The sequence below is a fragment of the Lissotriton vulgaris genome, chromosome 6 (assembly GCF_964263255.1).
Source record: "Lissotriton vulgaris chromosome 6, aLisVul1.2, whole genome shotgun sequence".
NCBI lineage: Eukaryota > Metazoa > Chordata > Amphibia > Caudata > Salamandridae > Lissotriton > Lissotriton vulgaris.
The window spans coordinates 86126652-86153276 of NC_141694.1; the positions used below are offsets into that span (position 1 = coordinate 86126652).

At 46.8% G+C, this 26625-nt stretch overlaps 1 protein-coding gene across 5 annotated transcripts in view; it reads left to right on the forward strand.

Moving 5' to 3' along the window:
• Positions 1 to 26173, forward strand: part of LOC147706838 (uncharacterized) — a 384044-nt gene extending 357871 nt beyond the window's left edge. For 2 of the 5 annotated variants that reach the window (XR_015296595.1, XR_015296597.1), the window contains exons 6-11: positions 9458 to 9933; positions 19437 to 19631; positions 21130 to 21229; positions 22432 to 22550; positions 23017 to 25876; positions 25964 to 26173. Coding sequence is in view for 2 of the 5 variants with exons in the window: in XM_086925979.1 (XP_086782105.1) it covers positions 9458 to 9933; positions 19437 to 19631; positions 21130 to 21229; positions 22432 to 22550; positions 23017 to 25005 (2879 nt within the window). In the remaining 3 variants the exon portion in view is untranslated. Of the gene's footprint in view, positions 1 to 9457; positions 9934 to 19436; positions 19632 to 21129; positions 21230 to 22431; positions 22551 to 23016 lie in introns of all 5 variants that reach the window. The other 3 variants (XM_086925979.1, XM_086925980.1, XR_015296596.1) reach the window with 2 other exon arrangements.
• The last annotated feature ends 452 nt before the right edge of the window (positions 26174 to 26625 follow it).

Below are 26625 nucleotides of genomic sequence, written 5' to 3' on the forward strand. Positions count from 1 at the left end.
ATTATTATTATTTGGAACTTTGTATAGCGTGCGGTTACCCTCGGGCATCCCAGCACTTGTTCAAGACTCCGGGGGATAGGAATAGAAAGGAAGCATTAAGCGGGGAACAGGTGGGTCTTGAGTAGTTTCCGGAACCGCATAGTGCAAGTCTCTGCACGTAGATTCAAAGGAAGCGCATTCCACAAATTAGCTGCGTTCACTGAGAATCTTCTACCGCCCGTCCGGGCTCTTTTCACTCTGACAGTTTGTAACAAATATTTGTGATCCACGCGCAGGGCTCTGGTAGCCTTGTAGGGGAGCACCATATTGCCCAAAATGGGAGGTCCCTTCCCCCGAAGGATTTTATGAGCCGTACAGAGGGATTTAAATGTTATCCTCTCCCGCACCGGAAGCCAGTGCAGCGCTCTTAGTGCCGGTTTTGCTGACTGTCTCCTAGGAATGTTCATCAGCAGCCTTGCTGCTGCGTTCTGCACTTGTTGGAGTTTATTGAGCGTTACTTCCGGAGCGCCCAAAAAAATCGCATTACTATAGTCCAGCCTCGATACAATTAATCCCTGGATAAGAAGTTTCCTGGAGACCAGTGGAAGAAGAGGCAAGATCTTACGGGCTGACCGGAGCAGACCAAAACAGACTCCAGCGGTTTTTTTGGCATAGGTCTTGAAAGATCAGTCTTGTTCCAGCCACACCCCCAGGCTTTTGATCTCCTTTTTGGGGCTTGGGGGATCGCCAAGACAACTAGGCCAGCTGCCTGGCGGCAGGGAAGGCACCGAATGTCCGAGCAGCATCATCTCTGTTTTGGAGCCATTCAGTTTTAATGCTGAGTTGCACATCCATGTGTGCACCTTGGACAAGCAGGAGTGAAGTAGGTCAGGTTGGTTCACCAGCTGGGAAAGGGCCACCACCAACTTGGTATCATCAGCATAGCTGATAGTTTTAATACCGAATGGTGCCACCACATCCTCCAGCGGGGCCATATACACGTTAAACAATGTGGGGCTCAAGGAGGAGCCCTGAGGCACACCACACTGGAGGGGGATCGAGGCGGACTCTGCACTACCTTCCCAGACTTGGTAAGTTCGATGGTTCAGAAAAGACGCGAGCCACTTCAGGGCCATCCCTGTAAGGCCTACATCTGACAGTCGCTGGAGCAGCACCTGATGGTTCACGGTGTCAAAAGCCACACTGAGGTCCAGGAGGATCACTGCCACCGATTCTCCTGAATCCAAAATGCTCCTGGCTTCTTCCACGACTGCCAGAAGGGCAGTGTCAGTGCCCTGGCCCGGCCTGAATCCCATTTGGGAATTCCGCAACAAGCCATTGGACTCCAGGAAATGTGACAGTCGCCTGTTCACCAGTCTCTCCGCGATCTTACCAAGCCCGGGCAGCAAAGAAATCGGTCTGAAATTTGCCAGGTCAGATGGATCCAGACCAGGCTTTTTCAGAAGGGCCTTTACTACTGCTTTTTTCCAACTGGGTGGCACCACTCCCTGCGTAAAAGATGAGTTGATGAGATCAGTTACGGGGGCGGCGATGGTCGTTGCTATCTGTTTGAGATATCTCATCGGGACAGGATCACTAGGCGAGCCACTCTTTATGGCCCCTAGCACCTTAAGAACTTCGTCAGTGGTCACTAGTCCAAAGGCTTCAAGCTTGATTTCCACGGCACCCCGTTGGTTACCTGTGTCTAATTCCTGGGCCGATCGGGGTAGGGAACTTACGATGTTTTCTACTTTCATGTGGAAATAGTTGGCCAGTTCCTTACATTTCTCTTGGAGACTCTCATGGTTCACTGGAGGTTCGGGGTTTTTTAGGAGATCTCTGAAAACGACAGTGGCGGTGAGACGCCACGCCTGGCTGAGATCCGCCAATTTTTCGGCAGATGTCCAAAACACTATTATGGGCATGCAGTTCGATGGCCGTCGCCTCTTTGGCGACAAGGCAGACCACGCGCTTGAGCGCTTTAAGGACTCCAGGGCTACGGCCAAGTCCTTGGGCCTCTCGGCCCGCGCCAGCGAACGGGTGCCTTTCGCTCCTTTCGTGGCCAGGGAAGGGGCGCCCCCACACGTGCCGCCAGCCACTCGTCGCACAGACTATCGTCCAGCGCGGCGGCAGACGAGGAAAACGCCGTGGAGGCGGTCGGGGAACCAGGCGGAGTCAGTCCACACCTGCCCCCGCGGCATCCACCTCTAAACACTCCTAGTCCGTGCTTTTCAGCCCATGTGACGCCAGTGGGAGGCAGGGTTCGCCATCACCACTCTCACTGGCGCACTGTCACTTCGGACAGGTGGGTGCTGCAGATCGTCCGGAGGGGCTACTTCCTCCCCCTTCGAGACGTCTCCTCAAGCCATGCCACCGCAACACCACTGTGTATCGGGGGATCACTTGCGGCTCCTGCAGGAGGAAGTTTCGGCCCTCTTGGCCAAGGGGGTCATCGAGCGCTTCCTGGGCCAGAAGTAGGACGTGGTTGCTACTCCCACTACTTTCTGGTACCCAAGAAGGGCAAAGGGGGCCTTCGCCCTATCTTGGATCTGAGGAACGTCAACGACTTCCTCCGGAAGGAGAAGTTCAAAATGCTGACTCTGGCTCAGGTCTTAGCTGCCCTAGACCCAGGAGACTGGATGGTAGCGTTGGACTTGCAGGACGCGTATTTCCACATCCCCGTCCTGCCCGCCCACCGGCGTTACCTGCGGTTCATGGTAGGCCACGAGCACTTTCAGTTAACCGTGCTCCCCTTCGGCCTTACCAGCGCCCCACGGGTGTTCACGAAGGTGATGGCGGTTGTTGCAGCTCATCTGCGCAGGTTAGGGGTGTCAGTCTTCCCCTACCTAGACGACTGATTGTTGAAGGTGGGCTCGCCCCAGACAGTCGTCAGCCACCTCAAGACTACGGCGGATCTCCTGCACCAGCTGGGATTTTCCATCAATGTGCCGAAGTCACACCTGTGCCCCTCTCAGAAGCTCCTTTTCATCGGAGCAGTTCTCGACTCGGCGCAGTTTCGGGTTTACCCGCCCGAACAGCGGGTTCGGGATATACAGGCTCTGATTCCGATCTTCCGGCCTTTATCCCGAGTTTCGGTCAGGTTGACGCTGCGGCTTCTGGGGCTGATGGCCTGCTGCATCCTTCTGGTGCATCACGCACGGTGGCGGATGCGGGCTCTGCAGTGGGACCTGATGTTTCAGTGGGCCCAGCATCAGGGCAACCTGTCCGACCATGTCCTGATCTCGGAGGGCACTGCAAGACAGCTGTAGTGGTGGCTCACGGACCGCAATTGGGTCAACGGCAGATCCCTCTCCCTTCCCCAACCGGAGCACGTAGTTGTGACGGACGCGTCCCTCCAGGGCTGGGGAGGCCACTTGGGAGAGGCGGAGATCAGAGACCTCTGGTCTCCGGCGGAGTCCCAGCTCCATATCAACCTGCTGGAGCTGCGGGCGATTCGTCTAGCACTGAAGGCATTCCTCCCGTCTGTCCGAGGGAGTGTAGTGCAAGTGTTCACGGACAACACCACCGCCATGTGGTACTGCAACAAGCAGGGCGGGGTGGGGTCGTGGATCCTTTGCCAGGAGGCTCTGCGTCTCTGGCAATGGCTGGAACATCAGGGCGTGACTCTGATGGTTCAACACCTGGCAGGTTCTCTGAACGCCAGGGTGAACGAACTCAGCCGACGGTGCTCGATGGATCATGAATGGTGTCTGAACTCGGACGTGGCGCAAGGCCTCTTTCAGCAGTGGGGAGAGCCTTGGTTAGATCTATTCGCCACCGAAGAGAACGCGCAATGTCATCAGTTCTGCGCGTTGGAATTTCCAAGGAGGCACTCGCTCGGAGACGCTTTTCGTCGCGAGTGGAGCTGCGGTCTGTTGTTCGCCTTTCCGCCTATACCACTTCTGCCCAGAGTGCTGAAGAAGATCAAGCGCGACCGGGCACAAGTCATCCTTGTGGCTCCGGACTGGGCACGAAGGTACTGGTATCCCGAGCTACTCAGTATGTCAGTCGATCCCCCGGTTCGTCTGCCTCTTCAGGAGGACCTTCTGTCGCAGCAGCAGGGGACGGTCCTCCACCCGAACCTGTCTAGTCTCCACCTCCATGCTTGGAGATTGAGCGGCGACAGTTGAGGCCATTTGACTTGCCTCCTGAAGTCTGTAACATCATTCTGGCAGCCAGGCGTCCCTCCACAAAGTCGGTATACGCCTGCAGGTGGAACAGATTTGTGGCATGGTGCACAGCAAAAGCTGTGGATCCCCTCAATGCCCCTCTTTCTGAGGTTCTCTTTCTTCTCTCTCTTGCCCAGCAGGGCTCTGCTCTGGGCACTGTCAAGGGCTATCTTTCAGCTCTCTCAGCCTTTCTGAGGCTGCCTGACCAACCTTCTTTGTTCAAGTCCCCTATCGTTAATCGATTCCTGAAGGGCATCACTCATACTTCGTGATGCCTCAGTGGGACTTGAACCTGGTTCTTACGTTTCTGATGTGCGCTCCCTTTGAGCCACTTCACAACTGTCCTCTTCGCCTTCTTTCTTAGAAGACTGCCTTCCTGGTAGCCATCACCTCTGCCAGGAGAGTGAGTGAGCTCCAGGCTCTATCTTGTAAGCCTCCTTTCCTTTCAGTCCATCCGGACAAGGTTGACCCAAGGTAGTCACGGCCTTCCACATAGGGCAATCCATCACATTGCCCACCTTCTTTCTGCCTCCGCACCCCTCGAGAGAGGAGGAGAGGCTCCACCATCTGGACCCAAAACGTGCGCTCTCATTTGATCTGAATCGCACACAACAGTTTCGGGTGTATGATCAACTCTTTGTTGGATACGCGGGCGCTAAGAAAGGGAAAGCGGTGCACAAGCGGACCATCTCTCGGTGGATTATCTTGTGCATCCAGGCGTGTTACTCCTTGGCTAAGAAGGAACCACCTGTTGGGCTGAGGGCTCACTCCACTCGAGCCACGGCCACTACAACTGCCTTGGGCCGAGGTGTGCCCTTGCAGGACATTTGCCAGGCGGCTACGTGGGCCTCGCTGCACACGTTTGCAAGACACTATTGCCTGGACAGTCCAGTCCAGAGGGACGGCTACTTTGGCCGTTCCGTCCTCCAGGACTTTCTGTTGTGATTATTGGTTCGCAGACCCACCACCACGGGGATGGTATTGCTGGGGTATCTATTCTAAGGTAAGGAATCTATCACGAACGTGTCTCTTTCAGATGCACAAGTTACTACTTGTGTAACGATATATCTGTAAGAGACATTAGTTAGTGATAGATTCCTTACCCACCCACCCATTCTCCCCGTTCTGCGAACCGATATCTAGGGTTAAGGTCATCCCCTTTCAGGGCCCTAGTTTCATGGCACCAGTGTTGGTTTTTGGCATGGCTCTGCGCTTCTGGTGCGGAAAAGCTGTGTCTAAAAACTGACGTCAGCATGCGGAGGCGGCGTCTAAGTACTCCGACGACATCATCACGGCGCCGACGACGGATGCGGAGCCGCAGACTACGCCTACCGACGCGCAAGGTTACTGCTACGCAAAGGTTTCCGGATCCTGTCTGTCGCCTGGGGATATTCTAAGGTAAGGAATCTATCACTAACTAATGTCTCTTACAGATATATTGTTACACAAGTAGTAACTTGTGCATCTTGTACTCACTTTCCTAATGGGTTCTCTGTTTGAGCCTCTTCATAGTTGCCCGTTTGAGGCTTCTTTCTTTCAAAATGGGCTTTCTGATCACTATTACCTTAGCCAGGAGTGTAAGTGAGCTTCAGGCTCTTAGTTCTAAACCTCAGTTTTTAACCATTCATGCAGAAAAGATGGTTCTCAGGACCAAGGCTGCTTTCCTGCCTAAGGTGGTTACTCCTTTCCATCAAGGACCATCCATTACCATACCTACCCCTCCCCCACCCCCCACCCTTCCAGGGAGGAGGAGAGATTTAATCGCCTGTATCTTAAGAGAGCTGTCAGTTTTAATCCGGACAGATCCAAGGATCTGAGACTGGACGAATGAACGGTAAGGCTCTCTACAAGCGAACACTTTCCAGGTGGATCATCTTGTGCATCAAAACCTGCTACGCCTTGGCCAAGAAGGAACCGCCTAAAGGTATTAGAGATCATTCACCCGAGCCAAGTCTTCTTCTGCTTTGGCTAAAGTGTTCCTGTTGCTGAAATTTGTAAGGCAGCAACTTGGGCCTCCCTCCACACCTTTGCAAAGCATTACTGCTTGGATTCAGAGGTTAGGAGGGATGGCCATTTTGCACGCTTTGTACTGCAGGATTTTTTGGTATGAGTAGGTGGTCACCCTTCTCCGGTAGCGGGACTGCTGTGGGATTCAATTCAAAAGGTGAGGAATCCACAGGCAGATGTATCCATCAGAAGAACAAGTTACTTACCTAAGTAACACTTTTCCTGGTGGATACAGTATCTGCATTTAGATTCCTCGCTGACCCACCCTCCTCTCCTTTATCTACCTTTGCATACCAATAGTTTTTAGTTATTTGACATGGTTATTTCTCTGTCTTTTGATTGCCTTGCTATTGGAGTTCAGGAAATGCTTTGTTTCTTTAGCTTTTCCTATTTTTCTTTATGCTGTGTGTATATGTATATATTGTATACTGTGTATACTCCAATTATTTTGTCGGTCCACCCGTTCGCCTCGAAGGCACAGAATAAAATGGGTGGAACTGACCTCCGTGTGCCGACTAGTTCTTCTTGTGGCTCCGGTGACGTCATACGGAGTCGCGAGCGGAGCAGAACCATTATGACCTCCTCGTCTACGTGGGAGAGCTAGAAAAAAGTTTCAGTGGAATACTGGCGCAGGGGTAAATTCAAAAGGTGAGGAATCCACAGGCAGATACTGTATCCACCAGAAAAAGCGTTACCGAAGGTAAGTAACTTGTTTAATAGGTGGCCTGTCAGAATTTCTGGATCAACCTGATAACCGATTGATTTCTGGGGTTGGCTTCTCAGTCCCCACACAAAACAATCCAGTCAGACTAGCTAAGGGTTACTTGAACCTTCCTCAAGAGTTTACAGTCCATTGAGCAATCGTCCAATTCTTTTATGGAGTTTTTGAGTTGCACAGAATATGATCAGCCATGCAGGTGAGGAAACTACTACTTCTGCCTTGTGGTGGAAACTTGTGTCACTTCTGAAAAACAGCAATTTTGGTATGATGGCTGTAGGACTTGCAGAGAAAAGTAGATTAAACATTTTCAAACGTAAAACTCTAGACGTTTAATGGATCTTTGTACTGGGAAATAAACATCTGATATGTTGAGTTATGTGATTTTTTATTGAGACCAGTAAAGTTGTTGTGGGACAAAAATCCTAAATGATGGCCTCTGTCTGCAAGCTGGATTTGTGTGTGTTTACCATTTGGGAAATGTTTGTTTTTCATTAAAGATCTTTTATTTGTCAAAATATACCCATAGAAGTGAGGGGACCCCGGTAGAAGACAAAAGTGATAGAATTTATTTTTGGGTGACTGCTTTCACTTCAGGTCAGTGCTGTCACCTCCTTATCTCAGTCTGCAGTGTTTCTAGTGATGTTAGCGCATTACAGGGACGCTAGACTGGTAACCTCCTTCAGGGTGTGTGTATACTTTCAATTTCATAGTGGGAACCTATTAGGGAAGATCATAGTATAGTATGGTCCACTAGTCGAAGCAATTGGGAAGCCAGCTTGTCAGACTTATTGCGGGCATACCCTTTAACTGTCCTAGTATTTTTATATGGTGGAGGGCCTCACCACAAGATACAGTTAATATTTAAACACATATAGAACAAAATTGACTATTCTAAAATAAAACTGACAAGAAGAGGGTCCCTTAATGTGAGAACTACTTCTGAACCACCACTATACAAAGAAAGCAAAAGATGGCATGCATTTGGTTGGGTGGGCAAAGGCCATTCAGTGGTGAATTCCTAACTCTGCAGGGGTTTCAAGCCAATATGAATACTAGAAATTGGGAGGGAATCCGAGATCTGATGCAGCACCTTCCTGGGGAAAAAAGACTGAAATCATCTCTTGACATAGCTGAGCCGGCAAGCAGACAACTGCGCACTGAAAAGAGTCAGAAGATTCTCTTAGCTTAGAGCAGAGGTCTTCAAACTTTTTTACTCTGAGCCCCCTCACTCTCACCCCCACCCCGCCCTTCCTCCGTCCCTAGTCACAAGGATCTGGGTTCAGTCCATCATTCTTTTGCTCACTACACCACCACAGTTTGACCCAGCCATATGCAAATCAGTCTTGACCCTGTTCCTTGTGGGACCAGTCCAGCCTGAACTGCCAAGCCAGATCCTCCCTTGCTGGAAACAAGCATCCTGGGACCGGTTCCAGGGCATCATCTTTCATCAGCCAGTTTAGCTTAAAGGGAACAAAGACAGAAAAGTTACATTTATAACCCTATTTATTGTCAAGACAAGGTCTCTACAGGTTCTTTAAACAACACATGGCTGGCATTTTTCTGTTGACAACCCTACTTCATATTCCTTTTCCGGAAATGCATTTTCACACTACAGAGTAAATGTAAAATATAAACGTAAAGAATAGGCATACTGGGGGCCCTTGGCGTACTGGAACCAGAAAAAAAACGAAGCCTTGGTAATCAGTTTACAAAGGTATGCAAATGGTCTTTAAACATGGGCGTGCCGGAGAAAAGACTCCAGACACTGTCCAGCCGAGCCCACAGCAGCACACCCAATAACCTCCGGACCCTCAGCGCTTCAGAGTAAATGAAGACTGCCTGGAAATGCACCAAATAAACATTGCAGCACTTCCAGGCCATCTTCATTTACATGTGCTTGCAGAGGCATTAGCGCCCCCCTCCCCCCTGGGAATCCATCCACGCCCACCTTTGTGGGCGCGCCCCACTGTTTGAAGACCTCAGGCTTAGAGTGTTGGTATTTAGACATCATGAAGTCCAAATTATCATGCCTTTGAATGACAGACCGTTATTTGTGAAACACTGGATAAATCCATAGAAAGGATGAAAAGGACAGTTATATAGACAAAGCCATAGGAGCCCTACAGGCAAGGGCAACCTTCCTGGGGTAGAGGGGTGGGGGATTGACATCCCATCAGAGGTAACCTCACTTGCCTTGTGATGAGACTACTGCATAACACAGAACATGTAGAACAAAAACTAGAATACAAAGATCCTGTACTGTATTTGGTCCCAACTTGGCCATTGTAGGCTTCGGGAAAATGTGATCTGAGTGATACTAGCTCCCCCTCTGGTTAACACCAAAAAGGTAAAACTATATTTTCTTAAAGTACATTTTTGGGATCCAGTCACTAGAAGGTGGGCTAATGCACCACATTGGAATATAACATAGTTGCAAGACCCAAAATACTGAGTTTCTTAGGGATGCGTGGTTTTATAAAGTAGTGGTTGACTTGGCCTGGCAATGTGCTACAATTGTATGTGATTTTTGAAAGTAACTCGCCCCCCCCCCCCCTTTTTTTTTTCTTCTCCCCCTGAGCAGCAGAGACTTACCTTGTGAAACGTCAGGACAGAGAGGGCCAACCAGACCAAGCCTTGAAGGACGTGACCAGGGCACGAGATTACCTTTTTGGTCAGCTCAATTTGTTGAAAAAAGAGGAAACTGCGGCATCTGAGACGCAGTCCGAGCTTGATGCAATTGCAGAAATAATGGGGATTGATACTGGAAAACCACGAAAGCAATCGATTGACCGAAAACGAGAGCGATCCAGAAGCCAAGAAAAGCCCAGCAGACGAGGGAGGTCCAAGAGCCCAGAAAAGACCAGCAAACGAGAGCGGTCCAGGAGTCAGGAGAAGCTCAGCTACCGAGGGAGATCCAGGAGCCCAGAAAAGACGAGTAAAGGAGTGAAATCTAAAAAGACTGAGAAATCCAGACCCCAAACAAAACACAGCAATTCGGACTTGTCCAGAAGCAGAGAAAAATCTACTTCTCCTGCCACTGTAAACGCAGATTTGCAGGTTTGTATCACTGCCTCGTTCTTAAGCATAAGACCTGTTTCTTGAAGTTTATGTTCATTCATAAAATTTTGGAGGCGTAGGTTTCAGGCTGGATTCCACAGACTCCGTACTCATGTACAAACATGGCAGTATCTTGTGTGAAGTTGCTTTTTGTTAGTTGGACGAACAAGTGTAAGTACATCTCTGTCCCTAAATCTGTTCAGCTGCACCTAGAGACCTACTTATAATGTCCTATATGGCTGTCAGTATTAAGTTATATTTCAGTCAGTGGGTGGTTGTGTTCAGCTGAAGGGAGTGATTAAAAGTCAATGGCGTACAGATGTCTGTGTGGGAATAGTATCATAAAACTTTCCTGGACTCCAACCTTCCTGGGAATGCAGCCTGGTTGCTTGCTTTTACAATTCTACATGAGCTGGTAGTTCACGACTTTAATCCCCTAAATTATTGTCCACTGGATTGACATTTATTTTCACATCAATTACATCTCTATAAGAGAAAATCCATCACAGACTGATATCGCTGCTCCCTTCCTGTAGTTCCTTGTGCCTCCAAGAGATGATCTTATCCAAAAACGGGGTGAGAGAGGAAATGCTTGCAATAATCTCAGCATCTGGTGATTGCTCGGGTTACATTCCAGTCCACCATTTTTTGCCCACTCTACTGCTTAAGGCTGTGAGCAACCCCATGCAAATTGGTGGTGGTCTTCCTGTAAAAAGAACAGTCTGTTCTTAACTGCCTGGCCACATACCCTCAGATTGGGAACATATCGATCTCGGATCCGCTCTTCGTTGACCTCATCAGTAAGGGGCAGCTTGGATCCTATGGGACAGCGAACTAAGGAATTTCTTCTAGATTCACATGCTACGCATATTCCGCCCTCTAGTAGGTAGAGCCTGAAAGTCCTACTTGTTTTTACTTTTTTTTTTTCTTTTCTTTTGGAGAGGAGTATGTCTAGTGAAATTGGATCCCTCGAGAGTAGGCTATTAAACTCCCTGACCACCCTTGTGTGTCCAAGCCTTGGAATTATTTTTTCCACCATGGAGCATGAGGTGTCGGCAATGCTGCAGAAGGAGACAGAGGGAAGAAGACCCCAGGAACTAACTACATTGTCATAGGTGGTAGGAATCATCACATAAAATAGCAAAAGCGGTATCGCCTCGATGGAAACAATGTTCCTAGTCAGCAATGCCGCGTGGTATTACCTAGCTGCTTCCCCTTGGACCGCAGCGGGAAGGGGAAGCAGCTAGGTAATACCACGCGGCATTGCTGACTAGGAACATTGTTTCCATCGAGGCGATACCGCCCCCCTAAGAGACCATGATGTGCCACTAAGCACCTACAAATGTTCACCATTGAACAATACATCTACGCGTGTACCAAGTTGGAACAGCGTCATTCACTGTAAATATTCTTTGCACTAATATATTCTTTAAAATCCTAAATCTAGGTTTTTTAGGAGTGGTATTATACAGGGCTGGTCCCTGTATGGTCCTGACGAAACGCTAGGGGTAGCGTGAAACATGTTGACCATATACTGAACCCACCCACATCACTGGTTGGTAAACAGTATAAACCCCACTTTTAACATACCGGTCTAGGAGCAGAATAAAACAAATTCTGCAGAGACTTTGGTATCAGTCATCAAGAACTCATAAAAGAACTCTCTACTGCGTCCGTGACCTGGTGGTATTTGGTCTTAACCCTACTCAACTCAGCTTCGTCAGTGGAAATCCGATCATATCAAGAATGACTGTTGGGGGAGGGTGTTATGAAGAAAACGCCCTTTACATTTTTTCCTAAATGCAAGATTTCCATGGTCTAATCAGCACTGGATCTTTAACCTCTGCCTGGTTCTATGGAATGAGTAGCTTACCTGGTCGACCAATAATATGTTCATGTGTAAAAACACCTTCCGATATCACCATGAACACAAAAGGGGCATACCAGAAAATGCAGCATTGAGACCCATCCGAAGAACCAGAACTGTTAGACCAAGGAACTTGATGTGCGGGGCACAAAGAGAGTGGTCCTTCAGGTATCCTGGTTCAGGGTAATAAGGTTGTGTACTCTCCTTACGCCACAGCACAGAGCCCTCCATAAAAACCCGGGTGTTCCTTTTCTCCACAGTCTCTTGAGGATTAACTCCTCCAGTGCTCTCCTTTTCTCCACAATCACTTGAGGGTCAACTTCACCCAAAACTAGCGACCCTACAAACATTCTCATACCACAGCAATGAGACTGCCCTCATCGCCGCCACCGATGAAATCAAGTCCCTGCTGGACAACAGAAAAACGGCGGCCCTCATCCTTCTGGACCGGTCAGCCGCCATAGACACGGTCTGCCACCACACACTACGAACACGCCTCCGCAATGCCGGGATCCAAGAGAAGGCCCTGGACTGGACCACCACCTTCCTCTCCGGCAGAACAGAGCGTCTGCCTTCCCCCCCTTCCGCTCCTAAGCCACGAGATCATCTGCGGCGTACCCCAGGGCTAATCTCTCAGCCCAACTCTGTTTAACATCTACAAGGCACCGCTCTCCCATGTCGCCCGACGGCATGACCTCCTCATCTTCTCCTACGACGATGACACCCAGCTGATCCTCTCACTCACCAAGGACCCCCACACCCCCAAAACCAACCTTCACAAAGGAATGAAGGCCGTCGCTGAATGGATGAGGAACAGCCGACTGAAGCTGAACTCGGACAAGATGGAAGTCCTCCTCCTCGGATCCACCCCTTCGGACTGGGACGACTCATGGTGGCTGATCGCACTGGGAACCGCTCCAACACCCACCGACCGCGCACGCAACCTAGGGGTCATCTTTGACTCCACCCTCTCCATGACTAAACAGGTCAACGCAGTCTCCTCCTCCTGCTTCCACACCCTCCGCATGCTCCACAGGATCTCCAAGTGGATCCCCACTGAAACGAGAAGAACGGTCACCAATGCCTTTGTCAGCAGCAGGTTGGACTAGGGAAACGCCCTCTATGCAGGAGCCTCAGCCAAACTCCTGAGATGGCTCCAACGCATCCAGAAAGCTTCTGCACGCCTGATCCTCGACATTACTCGCTGACCCACATCACACCCCACCTGAGAGACCTGCACTGGCTCCCGGTCAACAAGAGGATAACCTTCAAGCTCCTCACCCACGCACGCAAGGCACTCCACAACACCGGGCCAACGTATCTCAACAGACGACTCAGCTTCTACACCCCAACCCGCCAGCTCCTATCCGACGACCTCTCCCTTGCCACAGTCCCCTGCTTCCGAAGAGCAACCTCCTGTGGCAGATCGTTCTCCCACCATGCTGCCGAGACCTGGAACACCCTCCCCATCCACCTACGGCAGACCCAAGACCTGCTGACCTTCAGAAAACTCCTCAAGACCTGGCTTTTCGAGCAGTAGCAGCATTCCCCACCCCAGCGCCTTGAGACCCTCACGGGTAAGTAGTGCGCTTTACAAATGATATGATTGATACCGAGGCAGAGTGCAACTCCCATATGAGAGTTGGCCTTTGACCCCCTAAGACTACCCGAAAGAGGCACAGACGTTTGTTTGCCCATTCCTGGCCCCAAAAGATGCCCTCACAGTTGGCTCCAGGAAAACCCATTGGGCTCAGGGTCAGGACTGATTTGCATATGGCTGAGTCCAAACTGCAATGGCATGGTGAGCAAAAAAACGATGGATTTAGGTCCAGATCTCTGTACTGGGGTGAAAGTATGACATTGTTCTGTATTCCGTCCATCAATTGTTCTTTTTGCATTTGGCTCCAGGAGAACCTCCAGCCTCAATGCCTAGTTGGAACTTTAATGAGCTCCGTGAGGGGCCCCATGTTAGGCAGCAAAAGATCTTCATACACCTCTCCACAGGAAAGATTAGAACTCCTCCAGCCCCAAAGGAGGAGAGCGTAGACCTCAGCCAGGACTGAAAGAAGACACTCACCTTTGAGGATGAAATATTCCAGGAGTTGCAATTCTCTCCAGTCCCCATAAATTAGTGGACCCAAATGTAGCAGATCCACTGAAGCCAATTACGACCCATTGCTCTAGGGTTGTTTAACTCTACCAAAGGTCCAATTAAGTGTATAGGATACATTTTCCTTCACCTCCGCACTGTCAATATGTGTGCAATACTCTGTATGTCATTGACATTCTGTATAAAGATTTATATAGAGATTGAAATCTCGTGATTTAGAAGATTCTCGTGTGTCAAAATGTAGTTTGTGACACACCTCCTATATATTACCTAAACGCTGCTTCGTCGGTTCGCCTCGATCGAGGCTCAAAGCCAAGCAGCAGAAATTGGTATTGTTATTCAGACTTATAAAGAACACTGTAACCCTACGGGCATCCTGGCGCTGTGATACATATGCACTGTCACCATAGTTCCAGGAGGTGTATGTTACCATGCTGAGGCTACGCTCTAGGGAATAGCCAGGTTTTTATTTTCCTTCTGAAACTTCAACAGATCCTGCGACTGTCTTAGGTCAGTTGGAAGACCATTCCACAGCCGCAAAGCTGAAAGCTCGCCCAACCGATTTTGCTCTTTTTATCCTAGGTATTTTCACCAGGTTAGCCGGTTTTAAGCAGCAACCCAGCCATTCAATGCATGATACTTCATCAATATCCATTGGTGAGATGTTCCATATCTCCTTAAAAATAATCCCTTCCCAAAACCTCCCGGCCCCTCCCCCTACCGTTAGCTCTTGGCTTATGTATTGCTTTAAAGCCAGGTGGGCATGTCCGGCCCAACTCCAAATCAGACCCGGGATGCATCCAGGTCTCTTTCATGAACAAGATATCCAGGTTATGTGTTTCTAGTAGTAGTTGGATCTCCGAATAGTGCTTTGGCAGTGACCTCACGGTGAGGAGGCCACATCTCAAGGATTCCATATTGACAAAATCTGACTCTGCACCAGCAATCCCTCCAGCTTAAATTCCCCCTCCTCTAATCCCCATGGCCCTCAATTGATCACCTGTATAACTGTAGTTTGGCTTCCCGTTGACATCAATCCCCAAACCGACATATTGGCGCTAACCCACAAGAACGGCGGGGCCACTCTAACAGGTGGACACCACTTGGGTTCGAGCGTGCTACACCGGAATTGCTTTTCCAAAGTTTAAAACAATTAAAAACGCTCTGGGAATATTTTAAAAACGAATTAGTGCAAATAACGAGGTGCGCGAGCACTAGCAGCAACAACACACATCCAGGTAGGTAACAGCATGTGTCAGATACAATTATTCGCATACACTTAGGGCAACTGTACTCCAAGGATAGCAGAAGAGATGCTGTACAGAGTAGTGTCCGTGGGGAGTGTGTGTGTGTTTCCCAAATGTGGAAAATGATATCCAAGGAGTCCAAAATGCCCTCCCAACCTTAGATTGGTTATGAGGCCGGCATGCATATCTAGGGTCATCTATCACTCTTTTGAATTCCGTTAATTGAGAGCCGCATTAGGGCGCTGGTTGGACTAGGAGTGGATCTCATTTTGTAAGTGCTTTAATGGCATTTGTTTCAGCTTAACGAGAATCAAGAGAGAGAGAGAGGACCAGAAAGCTAGTCCAGATCCCCGGTTTATATGTATCGGTATCAATAGGAGACTAGCTCTAGAGTGGATTAATCTGACACGGATATGGTAGATTAATATTAGTAATGTAGCGACTCAGTATTTTGCCAGATGGCAATGGCACCTGTTGGGTGTCTTTAGAAAGCCCTCACCCACCAACCTAGTTGGTGGCATGCTTCATCATCGGGCCCACCCAGTGACACCTAGCGTGTCCCGGGTGTGCTTCGACGCCTGATTACAGCGGAGCAGGTATGTCACTGTGTGTGCAGTGTGAGGTGCTAAGGTAAGTGAAGTTAAAACGGCTTGGCAGACGGTCCCTGGGGTGAGGATACTTTATTAAAAGGGCCTCCGCCAGCGGTTAAAAATAAGGCTGTGGGACGTTAGAGGCGGGTTACGACCTCCTACGTCCTAGAGTAGTCAACATGTTTCAGCCAGTGCCTTATATTAATCTGGCTTTCATCAGGACAATAAATATGTGTGGGTTAAAATTAGGGGTTGTGTAGTGTAGTCTATGTGTCTACACGCCCTAAAGTGTATCTAACTGTGAGACGGGGGATTCCCTTCTCAAGATCACCTGTACATTTAACATTGAGGACAGGTACAAGACAGACATGGGAGAAAATAGAGTCACTAGAAAGTGTGGGTCATATAGTGTGACAGCCGACATAAATTGCGAAAGGTGCAGACTATGAGCGGCTCAAGTGTAATGATACTGGTGGTATCATTAATGTGGTATCGCACTAGAACTTCGAGGGTGAAGTGGTTAAAACAGCGGTAAAAATTACTACAGTGAAAGGTGAAGAATTGTGGCGCAATGAACATTTCTTACGCTTTCAATGCTTGTTGTTAGCTCCAAGGTTATTGAAGTGGCAGGGTGAGGCCCTAGTAGGGAGAGAGAGGTAGGACCATTGGGATTAGGGAACCTGTGGGAGGAAAATGGGGAGCGCTTACCCTTGGTGGTGATACTCAGCATACTCACAGGATTTCTGGCCAGCACCAGCGTGGGACCTGTTGTGCCTCCTTCGCAGAACCGGTAGAGAATGACTGCTGTGACCGGCTTTTATGCTGTCATAGATTGAGTAATTGGTCGCACCTGTTGGGAGAGTAATGGTAGAAAGACTCGCAGGAGGGTCTAGGTAGCGCTCAGCTGTGTTAGTTATTGGCGCTCGGTAAAACCCGGGTGGAGCGCCTGTGTCGGCGTCTGTGGCTGCCGGGTGCCGGAGCGGCTGAGTATCGCGCATGCGCGGCCGGGAAGTGGTCCGCGCATGCGTAGAGAGCATGTGCGGCCGAGATGTGGTGCGCGCATGCGCCGGAAATAGTGTTTCTGATCGCGAACGGGAGAAAGTCCCTGTTCGCGCTAGGGATTGATAGTTTGCCCTACGTGGTGTGGCGGGGGCAGTTATTAAAGGGGAGCAATATGTGATAGTGAAAATGGACTATGCACCAGATAATTAAAATTAAAATTAAATAAGATTACTGGAAGCAGCATAGACAAGGGGAAACTTCTCCTTTGCCTAATACTAGAGTTAATATCTAATGGGGCTGGGTGTTTAGCGATAGTGCACAAGGGTGGCACAGCTAAATCTCGCTATTGGCACCAACTAGTCTCAAGTGCCAGGGTGGTACAGAGGCATTAGATGGGGCCTACCAGGGGGTGGTAGAGGCCGGGGGACGTAATGGATATTACGGCAGGTCCATTAGGGTAAGTGGCCTGGTGATTTGACTGGCATCATAGGGTTAAGGAGTTCCAGGGAATTGCGTCATTGAGCCCATCTGTAGCTGTGGATAGACGATATATCCATCTTTGTTCTTTGTTAAGAAGTTTTTTATCATTGTTGATGGGGCTGACTGGTATTTGCTCAATGACTGTCCATGTAAAGTCATTGGGAGTGTGCCCATGCGTGATGAAATGGTTTGTCAGCTTGCTGATGTTTTTCTTGCATCGCATGGTACTGCGGTGTTCTGTGATCCTGGTTCTCACTTTGCGAGTGGTCATGCCCACATATCTGAGTCCACATCTGCAGGTTATTAAATAAATCACATTCTGTGAATTGCAATTTGTGTGGCTCCTTTGGGACCACACTTTATTCGGTTCCAAGTTCAGGGTTTTTGTGTGGGATGTCAAATGACAGACACTACAGTCATTACATGGGTAGTGTCCGGTTACTTTAGGCATTCCCCATGCATTGAGGATGGTATTGTCAGGTTTGGGTGGTGGTTTGGGTCTGGTGCTGACCAGTTGGTCTCTGAGATTGTGGCACCTTTTGTAGGCGAACCTCGGGGGTTCCCATTTCCTTTGTCCTGAATTTATGATTCTCCAGTGTTTTTTTATTATTTTGGCCACGTCATTAGAGGCAGTGTTGAAAGTAGTCACACATGTGGTGGGTTGTGTGTCGCTTTCTTTGGTGGCGTCTTCGAGCAGTGCGTCACGGTTCTGGTTTCTTGCCCTTTTCTTGGTTTTCCTGATGATTGCCTTGGGGTAACCTCGGTTCTCTAGCTTTTGGGCTAGGTCCGCTGATTGAGTTTTGAAGTCGTTTACATCCGAGCAGTTTCTTCTGATGCGGAGAAACTGGCCAAAGGGTAAGTTCTCTTTCAGTGGTCGGGGATGAAAACTGTTAAAATGCAGCAGTGAGTTTCTCGCCGTGGGTTTATAGTATGTGGTAGTTGTTAGGGTTCCGCCTTTGGCTGTTATTTGTAGGTCCAGGAAGGCGAGTTGTTGGTTACTGGCCGTGCAGGTAAACTTGAGATAAGGGTCCCTGAGGTTGAGCCATTGTAGGAAGTTATCCAGTTCAGTTTGTTGACCGTTCCAGATGACCAATATATCATCGATATACCGGTGCCATTTTTGTATGTGAGTTTTGAACGGGTTGGCTTCCGTATTAATGTGTGTGCTCTCAAAGTGGTGGACGTAGAGTCCAGCTACACTCGGTGCGAAAACACTGCCCATTGAGGTTCCGTTGGTTTGTAAGTAAAATGTGCCCTCATATTCAAAGTAGTTTTCTTTGAGGGCAAAGGCCGCGCAATTCATGACAAAACTTCTGGGTGTCGGGTAAGGCCAAGGGGAATCTTCCAAGATGTCATGTAGGACCTGTAGGGTGGCGTCTTGTGGGAGGCTGGTGTATAAGCTTTCCACATCCAGCCCTACCAATAGTTGAGTTTCGGGGTCAAAGGGGAAGTTGTCAATGACCTGCAGAAGGTGTTTCGTGTCCTTGATGTATGTGGGGGTTTTTTGTACCAGGGGGTTTAGGTAGAAGTCACAGTATCTTGAAAGTGGCTCTAGAATGGAGTTGATGCCTGATACTATGGGCCTGCCTGGTGGCGGGATTACCCCTTTATGTACCTTGGGTACTGTATAGAAGTATGGGGTTCTGGTGTTGTCCGGGCAAAGGTATTCGGCCTCCTGTTTGGAGATGTGTTCGTCTTCTGCTGCCCTTTTGACAAGGTTGTGTACTGAGTTGCGTAGTTGTTCTGAGGGATCCTGCTCCAGTCTACGGTAGTTCCTTCCGTCGCTGAGTAATCTCCGACATTCCGCATCGTAGTCTGTCTTGTCCAGCACTTACCTTAGCACCTCACACTGCACACACAGTGACATACCTGCTCCGCTGTAATCAGGCGTCGAAGCACACCCGGGACACGCTAGGTGTCACTGGGTGGGCCCGATGATGAAGCATGCCACCAACTAGGTTGGTGGGTGAGGGCTTTCTAAAGACACCCAACAGGTGCCATTGCCATCTGGCAAAATACTGAGTCGCTACATTACTAATATTAATCTACCATATCCGTGTCAGATTAATCCACTCTAGAGCTAGTCTCCTATTGATACCGAGATATATTTGTTTCAGCTTGTCATAGCTTCAGATGTCTATGAAGTAGATTGTGCTGCATTTGAGGGTAATATTTGCTCTGTTTGTGATGTCTGCTTGTTATTTTAGGGATCCTGCCAAAGTACCAAAAGTTCCAATGATGAAACCTCGAAATTCATCAAGTCGCCGTCTCACTCGGCCGTGCAAGCAGCAGGTGTTTACGAGTATTACGATGCTGGCAGCCACTGGTGCAGGGAATGCAACACTGTCTGCGGGACAATGCTTGATTTTTTCTCTCATATGCACCACAAAAAGCACCAGCAGGTATGTGTGTGTGTCTTCAGCATGGTGTGCTGTTTTAAAACGTTAGGACAGTTGAAGTAGTTCTACAGAGCAAGAGTCCCACAGTGAGTTTACCTATTTGCTGTATGAGAGATATTGCTCCCTTTAATACTTTTCTTCATGCGTTCTTCTTTCAGCATGCAACGTTGAATAGTTCTTAACTATATTTTAAAAAACTGTGGTTTATATCCTTTGCTCTTTGAAAGAGGGTATGCATTTGTAAAACCTAATGCCATGCCTCAGATGCCATGATTGATGCCCGAGTCATGCATTTTTATTTCAGCAGCACTAACACGTTTTCTTTTACGTTGGCCAGTTCCGTGTCCATGTGAGAGGGGTTAATTATGGTGCTTATTAGCCAAGAAGCTCAGAAAAGACTGCCCTAAAAAGACAGTTGATGAAGGATAAGTAGTAAGCTGATGTTATTTGAAGTGTTACAACAGAAGCTGTTCTAGTAGGAAGTGTGGCTATGGGCAAAAGGACGTTAAATTAGGATGTTGTATTTTTATTAAAAAAATAGACCTAGCTATTAACTTGTTATACATATTTGATTTGATATTTATAAAGCACAAAGTACTACCCACGGGTGTCTATGCCCTAATAGTCAGAGATAGGAGAGGAGTTTTGGCAGAAAGAATTACATTTAGTCCTATCATTAATACAGATAAGTGCCTATTGAGTAGAAAGCCATGTTTTGAGAGCCTTTATGAATGGGAGCAGTTCGGGGGAGATTTTAGGTGCGGGGTAAGGGTGTTCCACATTGTGGAGATAGTGGTTATAAAAATTCTGCCTCCCCAGTTTGATAGCCTAAATTGAGGAACCTCGACAAGGTTGGCAGTAGAGGAGCGAAGGGTTCCAGTGGGGGCATGCTAGTGGAGCCGGTGTTTTAAGTACTCTGGTCCGGATTGTGCAATGTCCTGAACGTGATGCACAGAGTGTTAAAATCAATCCGTTTCTTCATAGGGAGTCAGTGAAGAGAGAAGAGTGCCTGTTTGGCATTGTGATGTCTAAGAATCCCTACTTAGGCGAGCCGCAGCATACTGGAGAACCTGTAGTGTACCAAGAAGTCCTTTCTGCAGACTGAAAAAGAGGGCATTACAATAATCTAATTTAGGAAGCAGAAGAGCAGAGATCACTGGTTTTTGGAGCTCATGAGCTATTAACTTTCATGAGGATTTTTAAGGTGTAGAAAGTGGAGGAAGTAGTGGTGTTAACCTAGTTCTTGAAGGATAGGGCTGTATCTAAGATTATTCCCAAATGTTCTGCTTTAGTGACAGTTGATTTCTGTTCTCTAGGTGTTTGTGTGGAGGGTGGTGTGTGGCTTTGGGGTTATAAGGGAGGCAAGAGCCATATATTTGTAACCTGTTATTGCTCACATGATTAGTCTTAATTGTATTGGTCACTTGTATGAGTAATAACAGTGATATCTGCACTAGCCTTTTTGTACTATTAGCTTGTATACCTCTGTTGCTGTAAATAGACGCTGGATCCAGACACTCAACCCTGGGCTTCGAAGATCCTTAGTGAAAGGAATCCAGAAACAACGAAAGATTCCAACAAAGTAACTCTCCCTGCTAAAGGTAGGCTCCCGCCCCTGGTCGCTTTACCTTTCCACCTCTTCAATTGTGGATAAAATGTGGCTGCCTCAAGATACCGTATTTCTGTTGTTAAGTTCAAGGTGTGTGTGTGTGTGTGTGTGTGTGTGTGTGTGTGTGTGTGTGTGTGTGTGTGTGTGTGTGTGTGTGTGTGTGTGTGTGTGTGTGTGTGTGTGTGTGTGTGTGTGTGTGTGTGTGTGTGTGTGTGTGTGTGTGTGTGTGTGTGTGTGTGTGTGTGTGTGTGTGTGTGTGTGTGTGTGTGTGTGTGTGTGTGTGTGTGTGTGTGTGTGTGTGTGTGTGTGTGTGTGTGTGTGTGTGTGTGTGTGTGTGTGTGTGTGTGTGTGTGTGGGTGTGGGTAGGTGTGTGTGTAGGTGTAGGTAGGTGTGTGTGTAGGTGTAGGTGTGTAGGTGTATAGACTTGACCACTTTTGAGATATTTAGAATGTCTGGTTTTTTTTTTGGTTATGTAAAGGTTAGAAGCGTTTCGCCTTTCAAGTGGATCCTGTATACATTGCTCTGCTGGAGGACACACAGAGTCTTGCCAACCATTAACTGTTATATAGCTAATTTGAAGATACCATATGGTTGCATTTTGAAGGTGTGATGTGTGGCCTTGCTGATTTTAATTTTAGTCACAGGCTCTTGTTTCAGAATCTCAGTGAAGTGACTTATAGATATATGTTGTTTTTCCTTTTGCGACCGCAAAAAGTATATCTCTGAGAGGCTTAAGAACAAACAAGGTTGTTCTATGGACAGGGACATAGCTGTGTTCCATAGAAAAGCAGTATTTTTCCATAACTTCTTGTACAAAAAGTGATAACTTTTAGTATGCTTAAAAACGGTTTGCTGACAATGTATCCTCTTGTGCCCCTCCTTCCTCAACTGTAAAAAGATAATTCTTTGTAATGTTGATATCACAGTGCAACTCTGGTTGTGGCCCACTGTCTTTCCATAAGAATACATGGAATCTCCACACACAATGGCATGACTGTTGTCATATACTGTAGCACTGATATCACTCCTCTGGCATTTGAAATCAAAGCATCAAATATACATTGGAATCAAAGGGCTAGGTTGAAAATTGCTTCTACCACAGTGGTGACACAAAACAGGAATTTGTTTGGTATGATTTAGATGTTTCTTTATTATTATTTTTTTATAATTTCTCTGCTCTCTTGCTCCTTTTAGGTTCGGAATTTGTGATTCCCTTGAAAGCATATTATTGCAAATTGTGTGATGAGATTTCAGGGGATAAAATCGGTATGACTGAGCATATCAAATGTTCTAATCACAACCAGAATTACAAGGTTTGCCTTAATCTCCTATCTTGTATATGCATGTGTCTATGTTCTACACTCACCCATTGCCATATGTTTTGTCCACCAATACTTTCAACTGCTTGTTCTCATAGCCTTCCACTCCAAGCTGAGCTGGCATAAATAATGTATTACTTTCAATTGTAATGCAAGTAGTAATTGTAAAGCCTGGTCTTCGCTTTGCTCTCCAGGACCCCTTTTCAAACTGTAATACCTTGCTTTGGTGTAAGCGCATTTCTAATACTGTTGTCTCTTTAAACCTTTCCTACAGTTCTGCACCAGTAACCCTAACTATATGGTTTCTTATGGTGCAGTGTTGATACTGAATAACTAATAATCTTGTCCTATGTTTTATTCGGCCCTCGATCTTGATTGTTAATTTAAGGTGTAGTACACAAATCAGGTTTACATAAATTGTTTTAGTTTTGTCAAAATCTTGTGGTTTGTTTCCTCACAGAAATATATAGACCAGCACCTTTTGTATGAAGAGAGGAGAAACCTGGACCGGCAGGCAGGTCTGGCTGCAGCCATGGAAGCAAAGCGCCGTCGTGAAAGAGAAATGAAACACAAACTCCAGGAAGACTTGCAAGAGGATGAAAAAGGCACTGATCCTAAGTTAGCAAAGAAAGTAAATGACCAGAGTACATGTGGGCAAAACAAAGAAACCATTAGTAAAGAAACTTCTGAAAAGGGTATTAACAGAAACAGCGTTGTAAAGCAGGAAGACACTGAATCAGGACTGGAAAAGAGTGAAGAAGAACATACTGCAGATAAAGATGTTGATGTGAACTCATGCACAGACACACAAAAAACTACTCAAGTACAAGATGGCAAACTGAAGCCCATATCAATTACAATTTCTAAGAAACCGGTTATGTATGTGCAATCCAAGATACGTCCCAATTTACCAGTCCCTTGCATGGTTCCGAGAAAAACTATCACATCCAATATATTCAAACCTGCTCCACTGAACACATTTTTATCCATAAAAACTAGTCCCACCACAAAGCCTTTTACTCTGGGTACAAATGTATCTAAACCAGACAACATTTTAGTTTCAGATAAGCCAAAGGGAACTGATATTGGCTTAGTGCCTCTGAAAAAGACTGAAAGCAGCCTGAAATCACTGGTGGCTGAGTTTTCTGACCAAACTCCTAAACCAACCTGGCGAGTGGCGGTTGAGCATAGAGTAGGATATCTCAATAAGCCTAAGCAAGATTTCTTCAATTCTGATAAACAAGAACCACCCACAGTCAAGTTTCAGACTTATGACAGGCCTACAGATGTGTTAAAAAGTGCTAGGTCAAGTGAAAGCCAGAGGACACAGGATCCTTGGACTGCCATAATCAACCGGGAGGGAGACCAAGAAATGAGTGGCACAGAACCATTGTCTGTCTGTCAGGAATTTGAAGAGGAGAATAGCAGCCAAACTGATCAGGCCGATGTTGGCCTGAAATACGTATCTTTCCCAATAGCAGAGAGCCCCAATGAAACTCCAGACAATGATATGCCCAAGGATCATTTGACAAAAGGGAACTCTTACATCTATATGAAAAGGTTTGACATTGGCCCACAGTCTGATCTGTTGGACACGCAAATAGATCTATACCAAAAGCCACCAAGCATTCAATCCCCTGCGGTATCAAATGTTTCAGGCACATTTGTTACTTTAACAGATGAGGCCAAACAAGAGCAGACTGTCCTGGATTGCCTAAATGGGCCAAAACGTCTAGACAATTTGGAATTGGATTTATCGACCCAACAATTGGACGTTGAAGTATCTGAAGCCGATGAACTCCTGGTACCAGAGGAAGATGATCCCATGTCTGAGGACTCCAATGTAAGCCTGGCACTGAACTTAAGAAACTCATATGCATCAGATAACTTCACAATAAATGTAAAATTGAAAGATACTGTTTCAGATACTCAATTAACGAGTGGGCAGGATCATTTAGATAAGTCGGTTGTGAAATTGACTGATCAGGTGTCAAAAGTTGAGAAACACACAGCAATAAATCATTTTGGCAAAGCTGAAAGGACTACAACATTTCTACATGAACAGAGTCCAGATCTTTCAGACAAGAATCCATGGCAAACACAATATCCAAACAAGGCGCACTCAAATGTTCTGGCCATCGGGGCACAAGACCTGCACAAGGTAGAGACAAACCTGGCTGGCACATATTCAGACATTTTTGAACGTGGATGTGGCAAATTATTACCAACTGCTCTTGATGAAAGTTCGGAAAGGACAAAAAGCCCTTATGTGACTTCAGACGGTGCGATAAAAACAGTAGCTGAACCAAGGACTCTTACAGCAAAGGAAGTCTCTAGGAATGTCCTGACAGGCAGTGGTGGTCAGTCATCCTTGGTGCTGGATCCTATTGTTGACAATCCAAACAGCCCTGAAGATTCTTCAGAAGAGGCAGCATATATCAGTGACTGAGCCATAGTTGAGTGGAGTGGGGTTACTCTATTTTACTATGCTGGTACATGATAGGTGCACATCTGAGAGTTGTATCCCCTTCTGGATTGCCTTTCATAGTGTAACTTGCAACTTGAAGTCCTGCATTCCTGTGCTTGATGGAGGATTTACAGATTTGCTTAAATGCAAAGATCTTTTTCATTCATCAAGAAAAATACATGTCTTTTAAAAAGACATTATTATGAATAGTGCAAATGTTTGCTCTGCAATGTGTATATATTGTCTAAAAATGGTAAAACATTTTATTTAAGGAAATAATTGAGGCATTTTTTGAAAAACATTTGTGTTTTCAGTTAAAGTATGCATAAAATGTTGAGCACCATCTGTCAATCCTCATAAACTTACACATGAACTACCAGAAAGATGGGTTGATGACATTTTGCTCTAGCTTCCAGGTTTCTTGTCAATAACTGATGGATGAAGCTATTGTTGAAAATAAAAGTATACTTTTTATGTGAATATCTAGTCCAAAATGGAAGCTATGCCTCAGCACCATAAAAGTTCATTTTTAATGTTTTTATTTTAAAATTGCTACTTTGGTTCAAGATATTTGTAACATACGTAATTACATTGATAGCGATTATCAAGCAAACTGACCAAATATTATTAATGGTTTTTTTGATAAATGTTTTCATTATATTTGTCCTTGATCATCTTCTCAAACTCTGAAGTGGCGTATTGTTTGCCCCATTATCCATTCATGGTTGGATATGTGTTTTAAATACTGCTTCTTATTTTCATTTGCTGTGAGAATGCTGATGTCTTAAAGAGTGGACATCTCTCTCCTTTCAACGTCTTTGGGGCGCAGCTGGAAGGTCACATTTGTTAACAGGTGAGGTTTGGTTGGTACTGGCCCCTTTATGAATGTTTATCTTTCTATTACCTACATCTTCATAACCTCTTGTTGTTAATCCTTTAGCAGCTTCTCACGCTTAGAAGAACTGGATGGCTTGATACCTGGATCAGAGTGGATCGCCATCACCAATCATGGTGAACAGATCTGCACTTCTTTGGGATGGACAGGGTCAATGGTCTCTCTGAAAGCTGTTTTTGCTTTTTTCATGTTCATGCTAAATAGTTAATGCTTTTTATTTATCAATCACCAAAATAAAGGACAGAAACATCTTGAGTGTTTGCTTTTGGTTTCCATGTGTTCTATTTTAATAGCATTGCAGTCTGTCACTGATAGAGCGTTTTCCAACATTTGGAGAATAGCTTAAATGACAAAAATCAAAAAACAGCCAAATAACTTTCAATAGACATTTTGCGTTGTTGTCCCAGTGCGACACGGTTAAATATAGACCTATGACAGTTTAAGCGCAAAAGCATCTTTAACCCCTTCCATGCTGATGACAGAACGGTTCCGTCATCAGCTACAGGTGAGCTGTGCTGATGACGGAACCGTTCCGTCATGAGCCCGTTAGAACCTTAGAACCCTCAGCACAGCGCGAAAATTCGCGCCGCGCTGAAGGGGTTAAAAGAAGTCAAGCAAGAGGATTTCATTTCCTAACATCCAACTGCACTGGAAGTGAAACCACTGCATTTCCCATCATCCATCAGCACTAGAAGTGATATCACTTA